The sequence below is a fragment of the Pararge aegeria genome, chromosome 16, assembly GCF_905163445.1.
Source record: "Pararge aegeria chromosome 16, ilParAegt1.1, whole genome shotgun sequence".
NCBI lineage: Eukaryota > Metazoa > Arthropoda > Insecta > Lepidoptera > Nymphalidae > Pararge > Pararge aegeria.
Window position 1 is genome coordinate 10,753,534 of NC_053195.1, and position 26,862 is coordinate 10,780,395.

Genomic DNA, 26,862 nt, shown 5'->3' on the forward strand with positions numbered 1-26,862 from the left:
TAGTTAATTTAATATTTATAAAAATAGATTTAATAGAATTAATAAGTTATTTAAATCTATTATTAAGAAATTTATGCTGCAAAATAATGGGAAAATTACACGTCGCTGCCATGGTTTTCTGCGTAAAATTAAAAAAATATTTATTTTGGCGGCAGTTTTGTATTACATTTTGCAATTTCAGTATTTGTAAATTTAAATAAAAAGTTAACAGTCAAGTTTCAGATATGATAGAACAAGCGTTAGACGATAACATCTCTGAAAATGATGAGGAGGATAGTTGTTTCCAAGACGTTGATATTTTACAAAAGCATGGTATAAATGTCGCTGATATAAAAAAATTAAAAGGAGCGGGAATTTGTACAATTAAAGGCATACAAATGTGTACGAAGAAAAAACTTTGTAACATCAAAGGATTTTCCGAAACAAAAGTAGACAAAATCAGAGAAGCGTGTTTAAAAATCATTACTTTAGGTTTCATGACTGCCCTAGAAGTAAGCGATCGTCGCAAGCATGTATTTAAAATTAGTACAGGAAGTACTGAATTTGAGTGAGTTACTATTTAGTATTGAAAATTATAATTAAATTAATATTAACACAAGCATTCAATTTCGCATTACACCTACTTCTTTGCTGCTGTCCGCGACTTTGTCTGCGTTTGATTTTGTTTTTTGATGTGGCATTCAATTGAGTGGTAGTTCTAAAAAAAATTAAAGAATTCAGAATCGCTAAGCCTTAAATGAGGGTTTGCTGCTGTCCGCCGAGGAGTTCTGTCCTCTATATCCAACCACATTCAGATCTACACAGGGTTTGGGCAAAATTAAACAAATATTATAACCTCTATAGTACAAAAATAATTATTTAAATCGGTTATAATTAATCGGAGTTATGGTGTAAAATCGTCAAACACTTTCACCCCCCTCTCCCAAAGGAACCGAGCTAAAAAAATCGGGATAAAAAGTATCCTATATTACATCTAACACTTCGAAGGATATGTGTACAAAGTTTCATGAGGATCGATTGAGTAGTTTTTGCGTGAAGTGCAACAAACAAACTTACATTGACATTTATAATATTAGTAGGGATAGGGATACAGACTGGCGTACAAGTTAAAATAATATCCAAATAATAAATGTGTAGTAATAAACAGGGGTAAACTTCTCCTATTCCATATTCCCTTGCTTTAGCAGTGGACACGTTAATTAGGTATAATTGTCAGGTGATATAATTTTTATCTCTTGGCCGCCCTGCCCTGCTAAGGATAATAAAAATATGTTTATTATATTTTGCAAAGAGTGTGATGCAATAGGTATTTATCTAAAATTTTGTAAACAGTTTTTGATTTTTCAGTAAACTCCTAGCCGGTGGTATTGAATCAATGGCAATAACAGAGGCGTTTGGAGAGTTTCGGACAGGAAAAACACAGTTATCCCATACTTTATGTGTTACAACGCAAATACCTAATTCGTCAGGTTTCAGTGGCGGAAAGGTTATGTTCCTGGACACTGAACATACATTGTATCCTTTTTTTATTCCACTAAAAGTTAGCCTTGACTGCTATCTCGCCTAGTGCCTAGTAGTAAGTAAGTGAGGATGCAGTCTAAGATGGTACCGGGCTAATCTGTTAGGGATACGGCAGTTATATCAAACCCATACCCCAAGTCGACTTTTACGCGACATCATACCGGAACGCTAAATCATTTAGTGACATGTCTTTGTTGGTACCAACCACAGCCGAAGTCTAGAAGACTTTTAGATTAAACTAGATAAATTGGTGACCACCACTGCGCCACGGACGTCGTCCATAAAACGGCCTCTCATGATCCCCGCAAACCTTAAGCATTGGAGCAGGGTGCATAAAAGAGGAGGCCTCTGCCCAGCAGAATATTAAAATACTGACGTTGATGTTGATTCATAATATCTACGCATTACACATTAATTTCGCAGTAGGTATTAAGCCAAAAATATCGATATTTATATTTGGAATACTTTTGAAAATAAAACGCAATATGTAATTTGCATGTGCAACGTAAATTGTAAACCTATACGGTTTATTTATTAACAGACTTCAAAAAAGAGGGAGTTTTCAATTCGATTGATAAGGTTTTTATAACTTCACTAGCTGTTGCCCGCGACTTCGTCTGCGTTTGATTTTGTTTTTAAAGCATTCAGTATCGCTAAGCCTTAAATTTGTATAGTAGTATTATATATATATAACATGTGACTGTCAATTAATTATAGAAAAATAATTTGCAATAAAATAAAATTGCGACTATAATTAAAAATCTAAACTATCCTATCTCTTAAGTTGGAAAAGACTGCTCACGGTGTGCCAATTTAATTTAAAATCGGTTAAGTAGTTTAGGAGTCCATCGCGGACAAACATCGTGACAAGAGATTTATATATATTAAGATGTATTAGGTAGGTAGGTATATTGTTGTAATACCATTATGTGCATGCTAGTAAAATTTATGTTAAACAAAATGAAGTGAAACTTCTATTAACATGTCTTCAAATCTTCAAAATGAATGTAAAGGAATGTAAAGTTAGCCGTGGTAATTTTATTTATGGGAAATGGATATGAGTTACTAAATCATTAATAAGTGATACACTTACTCATTCAAAACTCCCTATTCTGTAGGTACCTACAAATATAAAATAGTCAAAGAGCCCACAACAAATAAAACACGCGTTAGAAGTTATACTTCTTTGGCGTAACAAGATAAAACTCTTTTCAAAAATATAATCTTCCGCCTTATTCTACGTTTGTAGAAAAACGACACTAATAAAAGAAAAAAGGTATTTAATACATTGAAAGTTTCATTATAACGCATTAAATAGTTAAATAAAGTTTATGTAAATATCACAAAAAAATATTTCTACATAATTAAAGAAATGGATACCTAATAAACATAATAACATTTGGAATACTAATAGACTCATTCTCAAACAACCAAAATTCAAAAAATTCAAAATTTAAAATTCATTTATTTCAAGTACGTAATACAAGCACCTTTTAAACGTAAGTCTGTCCGTGTGTAGTGACTGTACCACCGGTTCGGAAGGCAGATTCTACCGAGAAGAAGCCGGCAAGAAACTCAGCAGTTGCTCTTTTCCAACATCAAAAATTTACATTTTACATTTTAACATTCATTTTTCTATCTTGTGAGAGATGAAAGCGGAGCCGGATGCTTCCAAGCAACCTTGTCATTAAGAAACTCATCAATTGTATAATAACCTCGCTGTAATAAATGTGTTTTAACACATTCTTAAAACTTATGCATTGGTAGGTCCAAAATTACCTTAGGAATCATATTATAAAAGCGTATACTCAATCCCACAAATGACTTCTGCTCCTTTCGCAGACGATATGCAGATGTCACTAATTTATGACCATTTCTTGTAAGTCGACTGTTTATATCCACTTTTTGTTTATAAAGGCTATAAACAAAAAGCCTTGTGGTCTTACAAATACTATATTGTTATAAATATATCGTGAGGCTACCGTAAGTATACCTAGTAATAGTAATTTTTCAAGTTTCACTCAACATTTAAATTTGAGATTGCTGTACAATTGAATCAATTAAATTACCGCAATGATTCGATGGATATTTTTATCTTATATATTTCTTGTATGCGATTTGAATGAATTATTTGGTATGCGTTTGGGTGGCACCCTGGATGGTTTAGATTCACAAATCAGCCCGGCAGATGGCGCTGGGGTCCGCTAGTGATGTATATTATTATAATGTATTGTGGTGTGACGACCTCCCTGACGCAATGGTAGCGCTCTGAATTTAAGTAGTAGGTTTGATATGAATGTAATATAAGATCTTCCTAAATTGCATGTCAGTCGCCCCGACAGATTGCGCCCAATTGCTGATAGATTTAATCTGGAACAGACTGCCGTCCTTGATAACGTGTTATATGCAAGAGCATATACTTCTGAACATCAGGTAATATTCGCCATAAAGACTAAAAATATAATTATTAAAAAGTTCCTCTGCTTATTTGTTATATATATATATGCACGGCTGAACGGCTGAATAAATATTTTTGGAAATCAGGCTAGTTCTAACTATGAATGAATGAATGAATACACTTTTATTGTACACCAAAGAAAAAAGTTATAAATACAAGAGAGTACAATTACTAACTATGTTACATATATGCGGCTAACCGATTCAGTCTACAAATTATCGGTCGCTTACAATATTATTTAAAATTTCAGTTTATGGTCATACCTTGGCATTCTAAAAATAAGGATTTTAATTCGAAAACGTGAACAATATTAATATAATACCAAATACCGCCAAATTGTAAACTCTTTGTTCAATTTTTTATTATATTTTTTACTTTTAAGCGATTTTAGTAAAGGGGGCTGTTATGAATAAGTTGACGTATGTTGATTATATTTCCGTATACGCATTGATAATGATATCGATTGATCTTTGCCTACATTCACGTTTGATTAAAGTGCGTTGGCATTCATAAGATTATGCAGATGACATTACACGCGCATTTGATATCTGCTTTGTGTTAATTATGTTGCATTAAAATAACATACGTTGTACATTAAGCCATGTTTACAATGTTTTTTAGATATACTACATCTAATGTATTAGGTCAGCCGGCTGTTTGTGTGGCGATGCATAGTCCCCGTGAAATCCATCTTCACTCTCATAAGATAAAATAACCTTGAAATATAAATAACCATATTTATAAAAATATTTCGATCTTAAATATCCGCTAGGCCTCCTAAAGTGAATTTTCTTTATTTATTTAAATGTTTTATTTACATTTACTGAACAGACTGATTATTTGTTAGATTAAAATAAATAGAAATTTTGACAAAATTTTAACTTAATTCATTCCGAACGCAAGTTGATCGTAAATTATTTATTAGAAATAATTAAAGAGTGAAGTTTTATTTTTTGAGCTCTCCAAGCTCTCCAAATAACAATCCATAACTGAAAGAAACGACAAATGCGCACGACATTCTCTAAGTACACCCTCTCTCTTCTCTCTCGGCAGACGTTCCCATTCTCGGCAAGTTGTATATTGTGTTTTGTCAATTCCTATTTATCTATATAATTTGCCAGTATCCCGTGGTTCCATTATCATAAAACATAATGATATACGTACATACTTTCAAACTATATATATATATATATGTATATACCGTCCGTCAAATCAATCATTTATGTATATATATATATGTATATATATATATATATATATATATATAAATGATTGATTTGACGGCCGACTGGCGCAGTGGGCAGCGACCCTGCTATCTGAGTCCAAGGCCGTGGGTTCGATTCCCACTACTGGAAAATGTATGTGTGATGAGCATGAAAGTTTTTCAGTGTTTACATGTACAAACAACAACAACGTGTAAACACCCATAAAAACCACTTCATAAAAATATTCATCAGTCATCTTAGTACCCATAACACAAGCTACGCTTACTTTGGGGCTAGATGGCGATGTGTGTTTTGTCGTAGTATTATTTATTTTTATTTATTTAATTAATTATAAATGCGTCTGTTTGTTACCTATGTTCGGCTCAAAAACTACTCCGAAATCCAGCAATAATTTTCATAACGGTGGTTAGTTATAATTATTGCTGAAATTTGGCATATATACTTATACGTTGTATCCTGAAGATGCACACAGGGTACTCTTTTATCTCGAGAAAAAAGAGTAATTTAAACCATGTATTTTCGGGAAAGCAAACTGTTTCAGCGGGATTGAAAAAAAAAACGGAAACTAAGGTGTAAGAATGCGAGGGCAAAACCTAGTAGCTAGAACTTAATGAATATTTTATTCAGGCAGAACTCTTGGACTTTGTCGCTGCTAAGTTTCACGAAGAAGCCGGCGTGTTTAAGCTGTTGATCATAGATTCAGTGATGGCGTTATTTCGAGTTGATTTTTCCGGACGTGGTGAACTTGCGGACCGCCAACAGAAGCTTGCTCAAGTCCTATCTCGATTGCAAAAGGTAAAGTTACAGGATAAAGATAACGTTAAGATATTATTTTAAATATGCAACTTTTAATAGTGTGGTGCCCCTTTAAAAAGTTGGCTTTGTTGGTTCGGCCGGGTTTCTAAAGTGTCATTAAGTTAATACAGTACGATATCTATATGAATATATAGACATGGATTTAAAGGTAGGTAAATTGACAGATGCAAAATGAAACTTAATTATAAATATACTAAATAAATAAATAAATATACTACGACAATACAACACATCGCCACCTAGCCCCAAAGTAAGCGTAGCTTGTGTTATAGGTACTAAGATGACTGATGAATATTTTTATGAATTATATAAATACTAAGAAAATACATATAAACACCCAGACACTGAAAAACACTTATGCTCATCACACAAACATTTTCCAGTTGTGGGAATCGAACCCACGGCCTTAGACTCAGAAAGCAGGGTCGCTGCCCACTGCGCCAGTCGGCCGTCAATTCAATCAATCGACAATCAAAAGGTCTTCGTAATTCTACTAAAGGTTATGGATTGAAGTTTGAACGTGGTTTTGTGTACGAAAATCGTTGCCTTAAATAGGTAATGTGTTTGTATTACTGCCACGGTGAAAAAGCTTTACATATATCATATAAATTTGAAAGTAAATCTACTCAGCATGTCCGAGTAGGTGAGTATACGTATCGGTGGAATCAGCATTAACTTGTATTTAGGTCAACGAGTTTCCCCAGCTAAAAAGGGAATTCTGGAAAGAAACTTGTTAAACGCTATGTGGCTTGACTGTTTTTTTGAATAAATAATTAACCTAATTTCTATTTCCTCTTTAATATCTACTACAGATCTTTAGCAAAAAAATTGTACTGAGAGGATAAACGGTAAACCTCGTGTACTTTTTCTTAATTCAAATATATATGAAGTAGCCGAATCTGATATTACCTATATCGTTAAAAACCTAGTTAGTAGAAGAGTGCGTTCGAAATTCGAATGCATTGTTAATATTAAATGTTATAAAAAAATTGTACCTACTTTTTTAATAGTTGTCATTGTTTCGTGATAATAGAAACAGCTCCGCTCCTAAATGCAAGTTCACTAGGTGAATAGATAACTAGCATCCGGGTCTACCCTGGATATATGCATATCAACATCGCCTGTTTCACTGGTAGAGATAAGATAAATTCAGAAGTATTTTTTATCTTTTGAATGCCATGGGTCAAAGCTGAAATGTTGGTGTCTTAATTAGCGATTTATCATATTGGCCTTATTAAAACACGGCGCACCACGTGGTAGATTCATCGATGGGTCAAAAATGCTATTAAAGTTTTAATACCTATTCATTATTCATGTACAGATTTCGGAAGAATATAACGTAGCGGTTTTCATAACAAATCAAATGACCGCTGATCCTGGCGCTACGTTGTCATTTCAAGCTGATCCCAAGAAACCCATCGGTGGGAATATTCTCGCGCATGCTTCAACAACCAGGTTATATCTTAGAAAAGGTCGGGGAGAAAACCGAATCGCCAAAATATACGATTCACCAGACTTGCCTGAGAGCGAAGCAACGTTTGCTATAACAAACGGAGGAATTGCCGATGCTAAAGATTAAATAATTGTGCTCTATTAAACAAACAAAATTCAATAAGCTGTTTTTATTTTTAAACTATCTCCGAAGGAAAATCGATTTTTATTTTTGGTCGCTTTGTTTGCCTGTGTTTTTTTTTTAAATAAACAAATATACTACGACATTACACACATCGTCATCTAGCCCCAAAGTAAGCGTAGCTTGTGTTTTGGGTACTAAGATAGCTGATGAATATTTTTACGAATATTATACACATAAATACTTATAATATACAGATAAACACCCAGTTGTTGAAAATCGTTCATGGTCATCACACAAACATTTTTCCAATTGTGGGAATCGATCCCACGGCCTTCGACGCAGAAAGCAGGGACGCTGCCCACTGCGCCAACTGGCTTTTTATCCCAGTGCTCAATCAAATCGATGGATCTATTATAATGAAGTTTGTGCATATTTTTATTCCTTACAATATTTTAAATGATTTTATTCACTCAGTAATCCTAATGACACTGCAATAATATGGTCTTCATATATGTGTTTAGAAAATTAGATCAATAAAAATGCGCTGTGGATGGTTGTCTATTTTAACAAGGGTTACATTAAAATAGATGTAGAAATAAATAGGATCTATTAACAGAATTAACATTTGTTAATTTAATGAAACTATTATTATGGTTAATATCAATAGGAACTCTAAAGAAAGTACATTTCTACGGAGTGAATGACCTATTATAATAATTGACAAGTTGCGTTGAGATAACTTTATACCTAATTTGTATACTTGGGAATTATAGATCAAGAGGTAGCCTAAAACTTTTAAAGTTATTTCAGTCCTCAATCCAATGTACTGTATTGCACTTTAATAAGCCAAAGGTCATAATTCTTGCTGAAAAGTCTAAATTTCTTGCTAGCCGCTTTTTTCGCAATTCGCATACCAAGTCGATAATAAATTCAATACAAACAGAGAAAACTGGGGTTTTAAAAGGAAGAAACTTCTTTAATTATAATCACTGTCACTTCTGCGTCTGATGCTGACACGCGTTTTCTTTAAGTTAAATGTACGTTATAATTTTCTTATCCCTCATGTAATTGAAGAATGCGCCTAAGCGAGACCTTGAAATTTAACTCTACATTCTCGCCCAAAAAGAATGGAATCGCCCTTATAACAACTTTACTATAAAAAACATTGATTTGCAGTCGTTGTTATAAAATCATTTGTCTAACCTTAGTAGGTACTTACCAAAGACCTTTGTAAACTATGAAATAGAAATTCCGCCATTGACTCTCGTACTACCAGAAAAACGTTTATTCGTCAGTCGTCAGAGAGTGGCGTGACTCGCGTTAGCCAATTATAAGTCGTTCACGATTAGATAAATCAATCATGTCAAATGAATATATGTACGTATGTTATTTAAAATGATAACCGATTTTACGAAATTGTTGTATTAATTATATATGAATATCCGGTATATTTACATACCTATATATCTCTGTGTAGCATACAATTAATATATCTCTGTGTATCTAAAGTGATATATAAACCTATATGGGTACAATCATTTGTTAAAAAATGTCTTGTTATACCTACTCGGACTACGGAACACTAAATTTTTTTTACTGGCTGTGCTCTGCGGTTTGACCCGCGTCAACTATGGATCACAGCGTAGTGCTACGTAAAACAATGTCTATTGTAGTCTACAATTTCCTCAATATAGCCTGCCAAGATTTTTCATTCGGACTGACAGTTCCAGGCGTACAAACAATCTGTTAAGTTAGTAAAGACAGCGGTACAACTTTTTAATCGACCAACGTCTACGGGCATTAAATACTTATCGGATCTTCAATCACATAAACATTGTAGCCATGGTAGTAGAAGTAGGTATCAAATCTTATTCAAGCAAAGTTGTCATAAGTCAGTATATAGAAAGGTGAGCAACTTTTTTTTCAGGTGCTTAGCCGGGCACGCCCTTATTCACCTGGGAAGCCTGCATGCACTGAGGTCCTAAGTAAGGGGTTTGCTTTCCGATCGCTTAAGGCATGGCGGAGTTATGGAGTAAAAACGACAAAAACATAAATCGTAGGTATGTCCCGCGCGAACCCTAAAGTTTTTTCTGGATGAAAGTAGGTAGGTATATTTTATTTTTATGCAGAGTATCAGCTATGAATGTACCTGCCTAATTGCATTGCAAAAATTTTTAATGTACAAAGACGGCTAGTTAAGATTTTGATTAGATTTTGTTATCTATGTATAGATTTAATTGTTTTTCTTTAACCTATACTTGAAGGAAGATTATAAAAAAATCTTAATGGGCAAGGTTTCAATCGCATAGCTTATTATAAATAGGGGAATTAGTTGAGTATCGACGGATGGATAGTTTTTTTATTTACTTTTCTTACATTATCTTATTTTATAAATTGCTTTAAACGTTGCTAAAAGCCGAGTCAAATGGCACAAAATCGTCCAAAAGGTTTCGTGGAGTGAGAGATGACGTGTAAGAATAATATGGACAACCGCAAAAGCAGAAGCCGCACCCAACGTCCATTTTCAGTAGGTAGCAACAAATTCAAGTGGTACCTAGGTAGTGAAAAAATTCAATGACGTCAGTACTTCAGCAGCACGATTCACCCGACCGACGCGACGCGACGCACGCGCTAAAGAAAAGCGGTTGACCTTGTTTGGTTTACATTTTCAGTAGGTACTTAAAAATGCGTTTATGAAATGTTCATGGATGGTAAATAAATTCTTTACTTGCATCACCTGTAATTCGCAGTTTTTTAAATTAACTTGTTATGGAATATTAAGCTTTCGTTATTTTATTCGAATAAGATCTGGCACGGCGCGCGGCGTCTTGTTTTCCAAAAATATTTATTTAAATGAGAAAATCGTATTACCTACGATGTTATTTAAAACTACTACTATCGCTTCTTGACGACATCGTTCATATACCACTTTTGTCTTCAATAAAATATTTTATGAAACATTATGCCATCAAGAAAAACTTAGGTAGATAAACCTTGTCCACAGAATTAAGAATTTACAGAATACTATTTCATTCATTATTGTATGCAGTGCATTGCGCCCACAAACAATGAAAACATCCCGCGCACCTTCACTTTACTCCCGCGGAATGTTGCTAACTCACGAACTTTTTCTCATTTTCCCATATTATGATAAATGCTTAGAACATTAGAGGTAAAATAATTACTGTCAACTGCTTAATGGTATGCAGTGACAAACGTTGTTCGAGAAACTCTACTAAAGCGGAGTGGTTTTTGATGCTTCAATATTAGATAGTCGTGGTTTCTGTATATTCTTAACTCCCTTTGCAGTATTTTATTTCGATGGATAGTAAAGGAGGTAATGAAAAATTCAAATAAGTTAGGAAGCTTTACGACATTTAGTTAACGCGGGGATTAACTGGTCATAAGATGCAAGACAGTAGGCAAAGGGGAGTTTTGTTCGAGTGTTACCACCGTACCCTTTGAAAAAATATACTACACACTGTTTCGTAAGAAGATTATAAAAAAAAATTAAATCCACCTTTCCATCGAAATGATAACCAGGATACGGCCTTAGTAAGATCTACAAGACTAAAGGATTCCATCAGACCCCCAGAGTACGTTGAAATTAGTAAAATCATGAGATACGCAAACCATGAGTCACAATCAAGACCATGATTCACCTTCCTAAGATTGAACTTCAATCATTCAATTTAAATTCGCGCCCTTTTGTCAGCTCTAGCGTCTAGTGGCTCAGCTCATCAATGCCTCACACGTACATAATGGTTATATACTCTTTGTGCCTCATTCATTCAGTTTTTCAAATTCAGAGTGTCAGTGTGAACGTCAATAGTGTTGTCAGTTTGAATAGCAATCTTATGTGAATATATTTCTTGTTTATTAAATTTTAAATTGAATACAATCAAGACAGATTTATTTTTAAAATTATTCTTTACTAAATAATACCTGGAACATGAGTGATAATAAGGAAGATAAAAAGCAAATACGCGTGTGGTGTGATGGCTGGTAAATCATTGATTATTTTATTTATAGTTAAAATTTGTGATTCTAATTAGACCACCTAAACTTTAGTAGAATATGTAAAAAGTAAATAAAAAGCAATTTACTCTTCTTATAATTCATGTGAAAATTGTTAAATTTTCTATTCCAACCTTCAAAGACCGCGGTTTATTGATACAATCGCTATAAATCTTTTTATTTCGATTTGATACGTTATTGTGCGTCTTGATATGTTTCCACGAGTGAAACTATACTGCGGTTCAGTTCCCAACATTGTTAAACTATTAATAGTTCAATAGAATGTAGAGTTTGCAATCAATTAACATGACTTCACAGTAACGCAAACTAGTTAAAATTAATGTTTTCTTATTGTGGTCTAATCTTCCAGAAAATATATCTAACTGAAGTAGCTAATTGAACTCATTAAATAAATTTTTTTAGGCAATCAAACAAAATATGGATTATTGCCTTTTTAGATAGATAGATAGTAGTTAACATATCCACAGATCCCATGCTCCTTCCTGGGTTCAATGCTAATTATAAATTAAAAATTGTTAGATATTAGGTTTTTCTATAAAGGAATTCTAAATCTGCCCACCCTGTTTAATGGGGTTGTTACACTACAGCTACAAAATTATATAAAATGTACATTATTAAAAACTTACTTATAATGTCTCGTTAGGATTTGTTACTTGTTGTCTTACTTATGAAAGCGTGTTTGTTTGTTTGTCCTATCTTCACACCCTAACCAAGCAACCAATCAACTTTATTTATTACTAGTTGAATGAATGAAGAGTAAGACAGGTTACTTTTTATCCCAGGAAAAGAAGCAGTTCCTATAAGATAACTTAGAGCCTTTGCTACACATGCTGACCCTGTAAAAGACTCATAGTCCAACTCAAGAATTAAAGCTGGGTCCTCGTCCATAGTCAAATATATTTACAACTAAAACCATTGAGGCGGGAATGGACGATAAATAGATTATTTCATTTTTAAATTTCAGTTACGATATGGTCCACTTTGGTCATGCCAATTCTCTTAGACAAGCCAAAGCCCTTGGTGATGTCTTAATAGTGGGTGTACATACAGATGAAGAAATATCAAAACACAAGGGCCCTCCAGTGTTTACGCAGGAGGAAAGATACAAAATGGTTCGTGCAATAAAATGGGTGGACCAGGTGGTGGAGGGAGCACCCTATGTCACAACATTAGAAACATTAGACAAATACCAGTGTGATTTTTGTGTGCATGGAGGTGGGATATGGTTTTTTAAAACTTTTTATATAACCTAATATGTATAAGCATGATTGAACCTGATTGGGTTCAAAGCTTAAAGTATTAATAGATCCCTGCTGTTATCATCATAGTCTTAGTTAATCAGTCTTGCTCTCACTCATTACAGCACAATAGTAAAGTACATAAGAGTTGATGAATTTTAGCAATGTGACTTGGATGATAACAGTGATAGTATTGTAATAAACTGTTGGCTGATTAAATACTAGTAAACTTTTAGACAAACAAACATAATTAAGTGATTTGGCAAGTTAGTAATGCAATGGTTCTGCTTTGTACCATTTATTTATTTCTTATTTTTAAAATCTCATATTTCTTAAGTCATATAATTTTTTTAATTATTATATAACAGTATTATTGAATGGTAAACTTACATAGCTTGTACAACAAAAAATAATAATCATAAATTCTTACAAAATCTTGTAATAAAAAATGTAGAGCAACTAACAATAGGAGCACAACAGTCCCATTTATTCAATTGTTCTCGAACTAGAAATCAATAGTCATTGTAGAAGAACATACCTACTGTAGTTTTGTGTAATGTAGAAAACAATAAATGCATGATATACCTAATTCAATTTAGCATAGGTTGCTAATTACTATAAAAGTTAGTATATATAGACAATAAAATATATTAAAGAAAGTAAGTTAATTTTTGTTTCATTATACAGTCACATAATAGTAAATTTTTGAAATAAATTATCTGAATTTAATTTGTATTATTTAGATAATGTATATTAAGATAACAGATATTTTTTTAAATGTCTGGATCCATCACTAAATAAAGATTATATAATATGCAATATGTTATACAATATGTTAATTGTAAAATCTTGTGAAAAACTTAACTAATAAGTAGGTTGGTAGTATTGAAAAAAGTTTCTGGTTATAATGGCATTTTGTGTTGCAGATGATATCACAGTAACAGCAGATGGAATTGATACATATCATTTAGTCAAGGAGGCTGGAAGATACAAGTATGTTTTTTTATAATATGTATGATTTTTTTCAAATTTAAATATGTAGACAATCAATCTAGCTTTCCTGTGATGGGGCCTGCTTCGGCGGATGCACTTCGACCATTCAGAATCTTTTGTATTCCCTGATCCTCCTCACCCTGAAAACCTTTAAGTAACCACTCCCAAGTAGTTTTGGTAGTTGGATGACTAACTTGATTGAAGCTTGGAACTTGGAAACAGTAATGCTGAGGTTATGGATAGGTAATTCCCAAAAAGAACCATTTTCCAGTTTTCTAGCCAACCTGTCACATTCGCAAGCATACCAAATGCTTCTAAGACTCAACATCCTCATTGCAAGCCATACAAGTATCCAAAGGGTCATCAATAATGCCCATTTTGACTAACACAATCCCTGTACCATAATATCCTGTTTAGGCTACTATTTCATTTTTTTGGAATACCTGACTCAATTGACGCCAAGAATTTTTTGGAGTGCATAGACATTTATAACTTGTTTACATAAACCAAAAATAGAAGTGTGTATTTAAATTACTAATTCTGGTTTATGCTAAGAAGTTTTAATTATTTTCACAGCTATGGTTTCTTTTATTTCAACATAACTATAACCTACCCTTGATCAGTATTTCAGTAATTTGGCTGACAGTTGCTAACTGTGGGCATTGTGTCACCTACTGGCTGGATGGGTGGTTCACAAGACAGACTTTTAAATAAATAATGCTATTTGCATGAACAAGTTCGTTTGTTGCCAATTGGCAACTCATTAGAAAAGCTACTGAATATGGTAGAAGTTATTCTTGACTATTGTCATTTTTGCCACTGTCATTCTTGCTAATTGTCTCATAACACAGAGAACAACTGTCGCTGTTAAATTATTCTCGAGTTTGTTTGTTGGCAGTTGCCAACGCATTGAAATAGTTATCGAATTTTTAGCAGTTTATTGTCGATTAAGAGAGAGAAGAAAAGACAAATTTTTGGCCATTATCATTCTTTTCCGCCTCTAAACCATACCCACTATCAGTTATCATCACAAACGCTTGTATATATTTTTTTCGCGCTGGAGGCTACTACAGCAGTACTATTCTAAAAAAACAGTTTACTTATTTTTTGCCGTCTGATATCATAATTCTATAACAAAACGACATCGATATTAAAATAATACTTATACAATGCTAGTTTAAATTCAATTCTATATGTTAAATTATATTCTATTATATTAACAAAAGTTCTTATAATATTGTAAAGCCAACCGGTAACACAGTAATACAAATACATTGACATCGTTTTTTATGGACTGCTATACCCCATATTTACCAGGAGGCATAGTTTTTTTTTGAGCAGTATTGCTCTGTTCTGGTCTGAAGGGCTTAACCCAGGCCCCCGTTTGATGGACACAGGGCGCAACATTGCTGGACGTGTTCAGAAGTTAGTAGGTAGAAGCGGTTATAGCCCAGTAGGTAGGATTTTGACTTCACTTTCTTGGGCGAGTTCGAATCCCAGCAATTAAAATATCACTTGCTCAACGGTCAAAAAAAATTTTGTCGGGAAACCTGCATACCTGAGTTCTCCATAGTGTTCTCAAAGGTGTGTGACGTTCAACCTTGACCCCTTCTCATTGTGGGCGGAGACCCGTGCCCTTTAGTAGGCCGGCAATGGGTTTATATGGTAAGGTACTGTTAGTTAGTTTTGCTAGTTTACCACTAAAAAACAACGACTACGATATTAAATATAATACCAGTAAATACATTTTTGTATAAATCCAGCTCGAATACTAAAAAAATTGCAACTATTACTAACTGATAGAAAATATGTGTGTACCCCATAAACTACGTTTACTTTGTACTACTATTACTACTACGTAATAGATACGTTTGCGTAGCCCTTTCGAGTGTACAGGCGTGATTTTATGTAGTGTGGTTGCGTAAACAATGCATATTTTTGCGACAGCAGCAATCGCGGTTGATTTGCTGTAATTTTTTCCGTTATCGAGACCATTTCGGAACAGAAAACGAATTTTGCTAATTCTTTTGTGAATGACGGAGATATGCACGAACATATTTATTTATTTATTTAAACAACTTTATTGCATATAAAGGAAATACACACTGGAACACTTACAATAACATAAATTATATGCAAAAGGCGGCCTTATCAATAACAGTGATCTCTTCCAGGCTACCTTAACTATTGGAATAAGGCAATGAGAGACGGGAAATCGCAACATACATAAAACCAAAAAAAAACCGAATTAATAACCTCCTCCTTTATAATGCAGTCGGTTATAATGCTTCTCTAGGCTCGTAATTGGCTGGTAAATTGCGATAAGCTCTAATAATATTACTTATTTCAGAGAAGTAATGCGGACAGCCGGGGTGTCAACAACGGATCTGGTTGGACGGATGCTGCTACTCACACGCGAGCATTTCAAGTAATATCTTTACACATACTACTTAATAGATATAATGTAGCACATAGTATTTTTTGTTATAACGTAATAAATCATTTAAGAAAACATAAACAAGGAAATAAATTTATTTTTATGGTGTTATGAAGTTGTTTAAAAATTTAACATTGATATTTTTTTTTTAAATTGTAATACCTACTGTTTCCTTCGACTTCGGCTTCGACTTTTATATATGGTTTTTAATATCCCGCAGGAAACCTTATATATTTGGGATAAAACGTATCCCTCATGATGCAAATTAGAAATATGCAAAATTTCACCAAAATAAGTTAAGCTGTGCGTAACAAATGCTTTTTTTTTAAATACTGCGGGTAGCTTTTACTAGCTTCTCCGGGATACATTTTTATCCTATGCACATCAAGATCGGTTCCACGGACCGAACTGACAAACTATCGCATTATATTATTATGGAATTAACTATTACAATTACTAGTATTATTTTGTTGGTTTATCTTATTTAACCCATAAAATTGCACACTTTTAAGGATAATGAACCCTAACTATGTTAAAAATAAACTTGTAGAGTATGTCATTTTCAGTTTTGTAATAGTAGTTTGAATGTGTCTCAGATGTTACAGAAAATTTATTCAGAAGTATTCATAGAACTTACTACCTCAGTAAAAGTAGTTTTTATATTAGCGTTACTATATTAAAATTTTACTAAGTAAATAATATTTCTAGGGTGCCTCACGAACATGAAAAATGCGAGTCGAAAAAAAAACTATTACGTATCCTCTCAAGTCGGACACAGTTGACTAGGTATTATCATTATGAGGTTTCCATAAGTGTTCCGTGACGTAATACCGTGAGTTAAATGTCCTCCACTAACTCCTGAATGACTATTGAAAACCCTTTAAAAATCTAGATTATTTAGCTAAAAAACAAACCCAACAAATTTAGCTACTTATAGGTAATCTAACAGGTAACCTAAACACTCAAAGTACGAATATATAAGAAAATATTAACAATACCTTCGTATGTAAAATAATTTGTAGTAACACCGACGTCTACTTGCAATAACTTATATTAGGCCTTATTTCAAAAGACGTAGTCGGTATAAAGTCGTATTAGTTATCCACCAAATGTTACACTTTAAAAGAGAGCACCTTTCAAATGTCTGAGAGTCAAAGAAGACTGCGCAAATACTCCGTTTCTATATACTATATACACGTTATGCAATGAAATAATGAAAAAAAAAGAGAATGCATCTATTTTGTTTCCCAATTATTCCTGTTTTTGATATGAAGACTTGTGTACAGAACAATACTTTATGTGCACTGCCACGCAGTTCACAAAAATTAACGTTACGTTACCATTCTGACTGCAACACTTAAGGCGTGTTATAATTTTCAGGAGAGGTGACAAAGAATACACAGTGGCTCTGGAACATTCGTCAAACCTCGGAACAGATTCGACTGCCCGATCACCTTATACTGGCTGTTCACAGTTCTTGCCTACGACGCAGAAGATTATACAATTCAGTAGCGGTCTTTCACCTAAACCTACTGACAGAGTAAGTAATAAACATAGCACGTTTTCAGTCTTTATTCGCACTCATTTGACTGGTGTGTAGGAAAAACTTTTGCAACCAATTAAACAAATTATTTCTTTAAAATATGAAAAGTAATGGTCAGTAAAAAAAGATTAAATACACACATATGGATTTATTTTAGTAAAAATTATGGCAGTCGTTTATTCAAAAATTATTAGGTTTTTGGTTACACAAATAAGTATAGGTTTTCACTTACAAGCATATTCATTTATTAGTGTATACTAGTTGTTTTTCGGTTATTACCGGAAAACACAAATAAAATTACATTTTCTAAAAATGAATCGTAGCTAGATCGATTTATCGTTCCCGAAACCCCCTGTATACTAAATTTCATGAAAATCGTTGAGCCGATTCCGTGATTCCAATTATATATATATACAAGAATTGCTCGTTTAAAGATATAAAATATATGTATATATATACGTGTAAATGAAAACCGAATAATAATAACTATAGATTTTAAATTAATATTACAAAATATTATTTGAATACGTACATGCGTACATATTTTCTTACCTACCTATATTCCGCTCGCTCGTTCATTTGAGCGCTAGTAGATTCATCGAAAGTATTAATATAATTATTATTTGTAATCGTGGCTAGCTCACGATTTTAAATACTACTCATAGAGGTCATAATAATTTAGCATTTAAGTTTTTTCTCGCTTGTTAATATTGAAATTAAGTATTTCTAAAAAAGATTTTATCTACGAATTTCCGGTTCTTGAATATTAACCTTGAACATACCAATTACAACGTTTGTTATTATATAAATTTTATCTTACAATGGGACCTAAAAGGTTAACTGGCTGCGTAAACGTAGACTTTTTTTTAACGTCACGGGGAACAACAAAAGGTTCTCAATTATAATTTTTTTTTTAATGCATATTAAAATTTTGGAACCTACAGGCTTTAGTGACTCTTTTTAACATCTAATTTTGGTACTGGTGGAATGAGAGAGCCGTAGCTTAGTTGTTACGCGCTCAGGCCGCCATTGCCAGAAAGTCTGGCAAGTATTAGTAGGAAAAAAGAACTTTAGGAAGCGCCTATAGCCCAGTGGGTAGGACTTCGACTTCACATTCGGAGGGCCGACTTCGAATCCCAGCTTTTCTTAGTTATGTGCGTTTTAGGCAATTAAAATATCACTTGCTTCAACGGTAAGGAAAACATCTTGAGGAAACCTGCATGCCTGAGGGTTCTTCATATTGTTTTCAAATGTCTGTGGAGTCCACCAATCCGCTCTGGGCCAGCGTGGTGGACTAGGGCCTAAACCCTTCTTATTCAGCGAAGACACCCTGTAGTGCACCGGTAATGGGTTGAGCGGTGTGGTGGGTCTATGCTCCAAAACCTTACCACCATGAGAATTTACCACTATGAGACGCGAGGCCTGTACCCTGCCGTGGGACATGACTACGCTGCGGATGATAAACTATTAATAAGAAATGAATGGCCCCGCGTTTGTTCCCATTCGTTGAGAAGTGTTTGGTGTAAACAACTAGAAACTAAAAAGTTTTCAGTACAAGTAACATAGGAAGTTGGACTATCAATTTACATCCCACTTTAGCTTCAAAGTGGATTCACGTTTGGTTTTAATATTTGAAGATTATCTTCTTACTAGCGGGGACCGCGACTTTGTCCGCGTTCGGACTTTCATTAAGAACATTTGAAGAGAAACAATTCTGTCATATATTGTCTTGGCATCAATTTAAACGCTTAAGCATCGCACGCATCGGAAGTTCTCAAAAGGAATATTATATTCATTGCTGCTCCGCTCCTATAGATCACAGCGTGATTATAGCCTCTAGACTTCCCTGATAAATGGACTAATCTTCCAAAAAAAAAACGAATTTTCAATTCGAATCAGTAGTTCCTGAGATTAGCGTTTAACCAAACAAACTTTTTAGCTTTACAATATAATTATAGCTATGTTAAACCTTATGATCAACATTCCTTTGTACCGTCAGGTTTGAGAAAAGTTACATTCAACTTCGATATAACTTATATCAAATTTGTAGGCAAAATCTTATTTTTTTCAGGTTGTATACGTAGCGGGGGCTTTCGATCTTTTCCACGTGGGGCATTTGGATTTCTTAGAAGCTGCGCACGCGCAAGGCGACTTCCTAATCGTTGGTCTGCACACTGACCTTGAAGTGAACCGTTACAAAGGGTCCAATTACCCTATCATGAACCTTCACGAACGGGTGCTCTCTGTACTTGCTTGCAAGGTAATTATTCACATAATCTTAACAAACATCCTTATTAATATTATAAATGCCAAACTGGTTTGTTTGTTTGTCCTACCTTCACGCCCTAACCAATTAACATGGTAGAGTTACGAAAATTAAGCTTCATTTGCTATAGTCCGCGAGAAGCAGGAGAATCTGTATGGTGTAATTTATAATTTCTTCAACCTTTATACTCCACACCATACAGAGCTTGGGCAATGTGCCCTCAACGCACGTTTCGCTCCGAAACCGGAGCATCCTCAGGAGATGTTGACTTTACAATTGATAATTGTTTGGATTTAGTTGAAAGAACGGAGAGTAGCATGGGCTACTTTTTATCCCAGAAAAAAGTGTTTTTACGGGATTTGTGAAAACTGTAATTATTTCCGGTCTTTCCCCCTGCTATTTTCTTAGGGGGACAGATAGGAATAGGAACTTCGTCCCTTTGTCGGGAGCAGGGGGACAGATCCGAATAATCTTTCTAGGTTTTTATTCTTATAAGCTGTGGTTATTGGTTGGTGGTCTCGGGTTCGATTCCCGGCAGGAGCAATAGGAAAAATTATAATTTTTGAATGTTCTCGGGCCAAAGACTTGCCGCCGATCACTCACTACCAGGTGAAATGACAGTCAGAGCTAGCTTTGAATAAAATAATAAATATTGATATTTTTCCAGTATGTTCACGAGGTAGTAATCGGGGCGCCCTACAGCGTGACAGCGGATCTGATGGAGCACTTCAAAGTCAAAGTTGTTTGCCACGGAGTCACTCAGATCCCTCTTGACGCAGACGGCTCGGACCCCTACCAAGTGCCCAAACAACGAGGCTGTTTCAAGGTACTTCAATACTAATAATAAAACTGAATGTTTAATATCCGTATACTACGGCGGGTATCCTCTAAGCAGCGGAGAGGAGATACTACCACGAGCGGTGTGATACGCAGGCAATGGTCTGCACAGGAATTTAGACACGGAGGGTGTCATGCGACGCGGTGCGCCCGGGTATATTGTGTAGAAAAGCGGAATTTTTAAATGGAAAAACGTTATTAGAAGTTTCGGGGATATATTTCGGATCTGATACAACACATCCAATAGGCATGATTTTGAAAAACTGTCTTATTATGTTCGGAAGTAGACTATATCCAAAATATATGTTATTTTTGCAGAAATGAAAGGTTTTTCTGATATATGTTGCAAATTATGTATCTATATATATATATATATATATATATAGATACATAATTATGTATCTATATATATATATATATATATATAGATACATAATTATGTATCTATACATATATATATATATATGTATAGATACATAATTTGCAACTTTTTTCTTTTTTATATATATATATATATATATATATATATATATATATATAAAAAAGAAAGTGTGTGGGTATGTTCCGTATAGGCTCCGAAACGGCTGGACCGATTTCAATGAAACTTTCAGGGAATCTCCGGATTGACCTGGAAAGTAATCCTGTAAAGTTTGGTGACGATCTGAGCACTCCTATTTTTGAACTGTCAAATACAGCTTTTATTTACTATGATGATATTTTATTGTTGGGTGTACATGGGTGTAGATAATGGGTGTACATGGGTGTGATCTTCACCCGCTCGAGAAGAGAATGAATACGGAGAGAAATAAATGATTTAATATATTATGAGACCTACATTAAAAATTTAATGATGAAGTTTATTGTTTAAATAAAATAAAGCAAAATCTATCACAAAACACTTGATATATGCCAAGATTTCGAAGTCCAAGCGGTACAAAATTATGTTTATGTAGAAGTGACGTCATAAATTTGAATTCGGCGTTTCACCTGTCATGGCGGGTCACTATAGAATGTAAGGTAAGGTAGAACTGCATACAATTCTACAATAAACTACATACATAAATTTGAATTCGGCGTTTCACCTGTCATGGCGGGTCGCTATAGAATGTAAGGTAAGGTAGAATTGCATACAATTCTACAATAAACTACCAATTGACATCTTGGAGATGTCTCTTAAAAAGTTCAAAGTTTGTATTAAACGTAAGCTTATAGAAAAGTCCTATTATATTATACTATATAAAGGACTACGTAAACGATAAAAAAGCTTGGGTGTAAATTATTGCTCTAACCAGGTTGCTCTTCTAATAATTTAAAATGACATTGTGAGATGGTGATAACAAAAAAAAAAAACACCCGGCTAAGTTTGTTGTGGGCTTCTTCTTAGACCAGGACGCGTTTGGAACCCTCGTAGCTTTAGTTTTAAGTTTACGAATGTGGTTATCGCCATCATCTCACTACCGTGCTATTCTTATGTACGCATCAAAAGTGCCACCTATGGGCCTACTTGAATAAAGATATTTTTGACTTTGACTTTGACTTTGACTTTATATTTTGCAATTTTACGTATTGAAAATAAAATACCAATCTCTCTAAAAATATAAAGAAAAATACGTTTTTCATATTAGATAAATACAATATATTAGCGATTCTTTGCTACTGTCATCATGCCTATACAAGTTGTATTAATAATATATGTTATGCTCGTTACTTAACCCTACTGATATATATTTGAGCATTGTCGTGGAGCTAACTTCTCAATAAACTCCCAAGAGAACGAAGGCAAGCTGTGGAACAGTTTAATTGAGGATGACGAAATTATTAAAACAATGATTTATTTTTACAGGCCTTAAATTCTGGCAATACAATGACCACAGAGGATATAGTACAACGGATAATTCGCCACAGACTAGAATTCGAAGAGCGAAATTCACGCAAAGAGAAAAAGGAGCTTGTCGTTATGAAATCAATACAGAAAGAGCATATCAAACAAAATGGTAACTGTGATGGTATTAAGGGGTATGCGGCTTAGTCAAATTTATTGTTTAAATAATATAAAACCATAGACTATTGGAAAATTATAGATGGACTTTAAATCTTAATCGTGATGAAAATCCAGTTGTATGTATGACTAACACGTAGGGCTAGCATGCGTGCCACGTCATAACTTACTCTACCCATTACTCGAATTTTTCTATAGTGGTAGATAGCAGACATAAATATCTTGTGATTCGCATGCTAGCCCTATTGGGCACAGGGAGAAGTCATTACCTTTACATCTTGCGTCAATAAAGTGGCCCTAATCGTAACATAGATATTTTACTGTCTCGTTTAGTCGTTTCAAATGACTTAAAATAATTACTCACTAACTCACTTGAAAAATAATATCGTTGATCATTTATAATCAGATTAAATATTCTTACGGGACAGTAGAGTTTCTAGAATTCATACTGCTCGGATATGTTATTGCGTTAGCGTCCATTAACTCAGGACCTTTTCATTTACCGAGGGTCTGTTTACCTTCGTTTTCCTATAAGGTGTATACAGACAAACTGCATTTGAACTGCAAGGAAGTTGCTAACCGGTGTTGACACCACTGCACCAACAGTCCTGTTCAGTATGGTGTGCGCAGGCGTACACGCTTCTAGAATTACACACAATTATCTAACGCAATATAACTAACTCGATGAAGACTGCAATTGCGCTGTTAACTTGCAATTCAAATTTATTCCGTCTGTATAGACACTTAGTCTGTGTATACATAATAATATATTGAAATTCTTGTCTCAGTACATAGTACATGCTTGTCTTTTAATGTTATGAATATAATTACTGTGAATAATAATATTATGTATTGTCATGCGTCTTTTAGACTTCAAATGTAATGGTCTTATATGTGGGAATTCCCGGCGTCGATCCACGGCTGGGGCATTTTTGTAACTTATGTGTTCTGAATTTTTTCTTGTCGGATCTTGTTGGAGGCTCTGGCTTTGACTGGTTACCACCCTAACAATAAAGACGTGCCAAGCGATTAAGCGTTCCGGTACGATACTGCGTAGAAAGCATTAGGCAGCGTAGAGGCATGGGTTTAATATAACTCCTATAAGGTAAGCTATAATCTTAGACTGCATCATCACTTACCACCAGTCAGGGGCCGAATACAACAATATTCTTTTATGTTCAAGATTATACTCCGGCATGATGAGCCGTAATGGCTCAAGTGTTAAAGCCATGGTAACGTTTTGGTATTATGTAAACAATCTTTTCATTACTTTTTGATGTAAAGTATGTTTTAAAAATAGAAGAGAAGAAGAAAAAGGTGTAAGAAATAAAAAAAAATAAATTAAAAAAAAATTATTCTTTATGAAAGTATACTTTTAATATTTATTAATATTATCAAAACTATCTTTACACTGAAAAGTAATTGAAAGATTTTTTACATAATAAGACATGGAAGAAAACTTGGAGTGTAGACTATTTGTGTTGGAGTGTGTACGTACATTGATGCTGGATTAGAAGGATGAATGCAAATCTACCAGTGGCGTGCATAGAGGGTATGCAAAGGGTATGCGGATATAAAATGAAGAAAATTGCCAGTACGAGTTATAAATACTTAAGGGTAGGCTTTCTTTAACCCTTACAATGCCTATACTTATGTTTTTTATAACTCTTACTAGAGATTTTCTTAATTTTATATCATATGTATACCCTGTGCATACCCTCTATGCACGCCACTGTGGTCCACCTATTAAAGTAGATTAATAGTAATTAAATTATAATTCAGTTCATATTATTATTCCAGTTATTTCAAAATGTGAATAAGCCATGACGTAAATTTAATAAAAGTTCCAAAAATTTACTCAATAATGGCAATTAAGGCCAGGAGAACGTTTCTTTTAGGGTATTCATCCTAATATTAGATAATCAAATTCTACAGTAAACTGTTCAGAATTATTTCCACTCTAGATAAATTTAATAATATTATATGTATAATAATGCACAGCCGTATTAAGAGTGCCAGGCAGGCCTGGGATGTACGTTACATAATTTTCTTCTACATTTCTATACATAACCTTATACACTTAATATCCTTCACATTTAGTTTCTGGGTATTTAAATTAGACAAACAAACATTCCACAAACATTTATTATTTTGGTCACATAAATCTTAATATAGTGTTAAAACAAAAAGGTCTTAAAAACCCTTAGTTCCATTTCTGCCACTGTTGTTAAGATAAATTGATTGCATAATGGAGCTCTTTTATATCTGTCATAATAAGTGAAAAAACAACAATTTCCCAAAAAAAAAAAAAATATTTCTTTACCCATTGTTTGTTGAAATTATTATCGTATAGCGAAGAACTTCAAAAATAAAGAGAAAAAATCGATTAGATGGTTCAGTAGTTTACATGTTTTGCAATTACGCAAATTGAATAACCTTAATCTCGTATTATATATTACGTGTTTATAATAGGTAAACTGTAAAATAATATTTAGTGAAGGTTTTTGTGGTTTTGTTATATGGTATAGGAAATTTTAAAATATAACAAATTTATGGTTGGTATTAATCTGTTGTATTTATTAATTGCATTTCATAGTATTCTATTATCTCATTCCAAAATAGACTCAACTTTCATTTTTTTTATGTCATGTTTTTAATGTTTGGCGAAATGGTTTAAGCTTTTAATTTTTTGGTTTAGTTTTTTAGTCTCTAGGTCCGCCTTTTTTTTATAAATTGCGGTTAAACTTTTTTAAGTATCGAACAATAGCTGGAATCAGTACAAACAAGAATAATAGTAAAAGGCAAATCTTTTGTCCATTCAAGTCTAGATTTACCTTAAAAGCTTTTGATTTTTTTAGGAATACTAAATAGCGATATTTTGGAGAATTTTAGTTTTAAACATAACATTTTTAAACATAACATTTTTTGACATTAGAAAACTTTGTTAGCTTATATCTCGAATACCTGACGCTCATATCAATATACTCATTTGTATTGAAGCCAGCTAGCCGCCATACTAAAATATTCTAAGCTCTGTTAAAAAAATATTCCTAATAAGATACAAATAAATTTGCAACAATTTCGAAAATTGGGAAACGAAATTGTTTTGACGTGTTGAATTAAATTAAAGCGTAGCGGATAGTCGAAAATATTGTATATAAGGAAATAACTACGGAGTAATACAAAAAAAGATTTACTTTAAAACTGAATATAAATAAATAAAAAATAAACGAAAGAGCCAGTCTGACGCAATAAAATGTTCATATCAATAAAAAAGTGCAGCTTGCAGCGATTTACAAAAATGTTTTTATTTATTTATATTTATTAGCAATCACCATAAAAATGTTTGTGTTCCTACCTACCACAGATACAAATGTTTTCTTTATTTATGTCTCAAAAAACCACCAGTTACAGATGTGTTTTGTTTTAAACAAATTAAAATCTTTCTCATTCTCCAGTTATAAACTGCGTTCGTTTAAAGTTTATAGGATTTGATCTTAAGATTCTTCAGCAATATTAACACTTACAAAATTGTATAGTAGTTGTTTAAGTTTTGTGTACAAAGTTTATGATTTTTTATTTATTTTAGGATTACTTTTACCCTGTGAATTCAATAATTAATTATGATGTTAAACTATATTTCTTGTAATAAATTTGTGCATTACTTAATATAATATGGAATTATAAAAATTACTAAGATTAATCTTGCCTTTTATTTATCTTAAAATTGTGAGCAGAGTTATTGGTGTAGATATAGAGTATTTGACCACCATACTATGCATATGTATTAGAACTGTAAAGGGCTTGTATAATTAAACTCTTCGAAAAAGTTGTTGTGAATTCTCAATATGCAAAATCTACTTCGTTTATATTATAGTTATCGGCGAACCATCAAAGAAGCAGGCGCATCACTC

General features: G+C 33.4%; 2 protein-coding genes across 4 annotated transcripts; both read left to right on the top strand.

Annotated features, from left to right (window-relative positions):
- The first annotated feature begins 198 nt into the window (after positions 1-198).
- Positions 199-7,600, top strand: LOC120630512 (meiotic recombination protein DMC1/LIM15 homolog). The gene is made up of 5 exons (XM_039899761.1): positions 199-547; positions 1,348-1,515; positions 3,852-3,954; positions 5,833-6,000; positions 7,343-7,600. The coding sequence occupies exons 1-5, from the start codon at positions 225-227 to the stop codon at positions 7,598-7,600; spliced, it is 1,020 nt and encodes a 339-aa protein (XP_039755695.1). The 5' UTR covers positions 199-224.
- Positions 7,601-11,337: 3,737 nt separating this feature from the next.
- Positions 11,338-24,253, top strand: LOC120630534 (ethanolamine-phosphate cytidylyltransferase). Of its 3 annotated transcripts, XM_039899785.1 has the most exons (9): positions 11,338-11,602; positions 12,600-12,850; positions 13,800-13,866; positions 16,217-16,294; positions 17,012-17,089; positions 17,684-17,843; positions 19,918-20,106; positions 20,780-20,938; positions 22,793-24,253. In XM_039899785.1, exons 1-9 carry the CDS (start codon positions 11,550-11,552, stop codon positions 22,976-22,978), a joined length of 1,221 nt encoding a protein of 406 aa, XP_039755719.1. In that variant the 5' UTR covers positions 11,338-11,549; the 3' UTR covers positions 22,979-24,253. The 3 variants fall into 3 exon arrangements, with proteins under 3 accessions (XP_039755719.1, XP_039755720.1, XP_039755721.1); XM_039899786.1 differs by lacking the exon at positions 17,012-17,089; XM_039899787.1 differs by lacking the exon at positions 17,012-17,089 and having other exon boundaries at positions 17,687-17,843.
- The last annotated feature ends 2,609 nt before the right edge of the window (positions 24,254-26,862 follow it).

Coding starts and splice junctions, on each gene's coding strand:
- LOC120630534 (XM_039899785.1), top strand. CDS start 11,550: ATGAGTGATAATAAGGAAGATAAAAAGCAAATACGCGTGTGGTGTGAT. Junction 13,867..16,216: donor AAGGAGGCTGGAAGATACAA/GTATGTTTTTTT, acceptor TACTTATTTCAG/AGAAGTAATGCGGACAGCCG. Junction 17,090..17,683: donor AGTCGGACACAGTTGACTAG/GTATTATCATTA, acceptor TATAATTTTCAG/GAGAGGTGACAAAGAATACA.
- LOC120630512 (XM_039899761.1), top strand. CDS start 225: ATGATAGAACAAGCGTTAGACGATAACATCTCTGAAAATGATGAGGAG. Junction 548..1,347: donor ACAGGAAGTACTGAATTTGA/GTGAGTTACTAT, acceptor TTGATTTTTCAG/TAAACTCCTAGCCGGTGGTA. Junction 3,955..5,832: donor CATATACTTCTGAACATCAG/GTAATATTCGCC, acceptor TATTTTATTCAG/GCAGAACTCTTGGACTTTGT.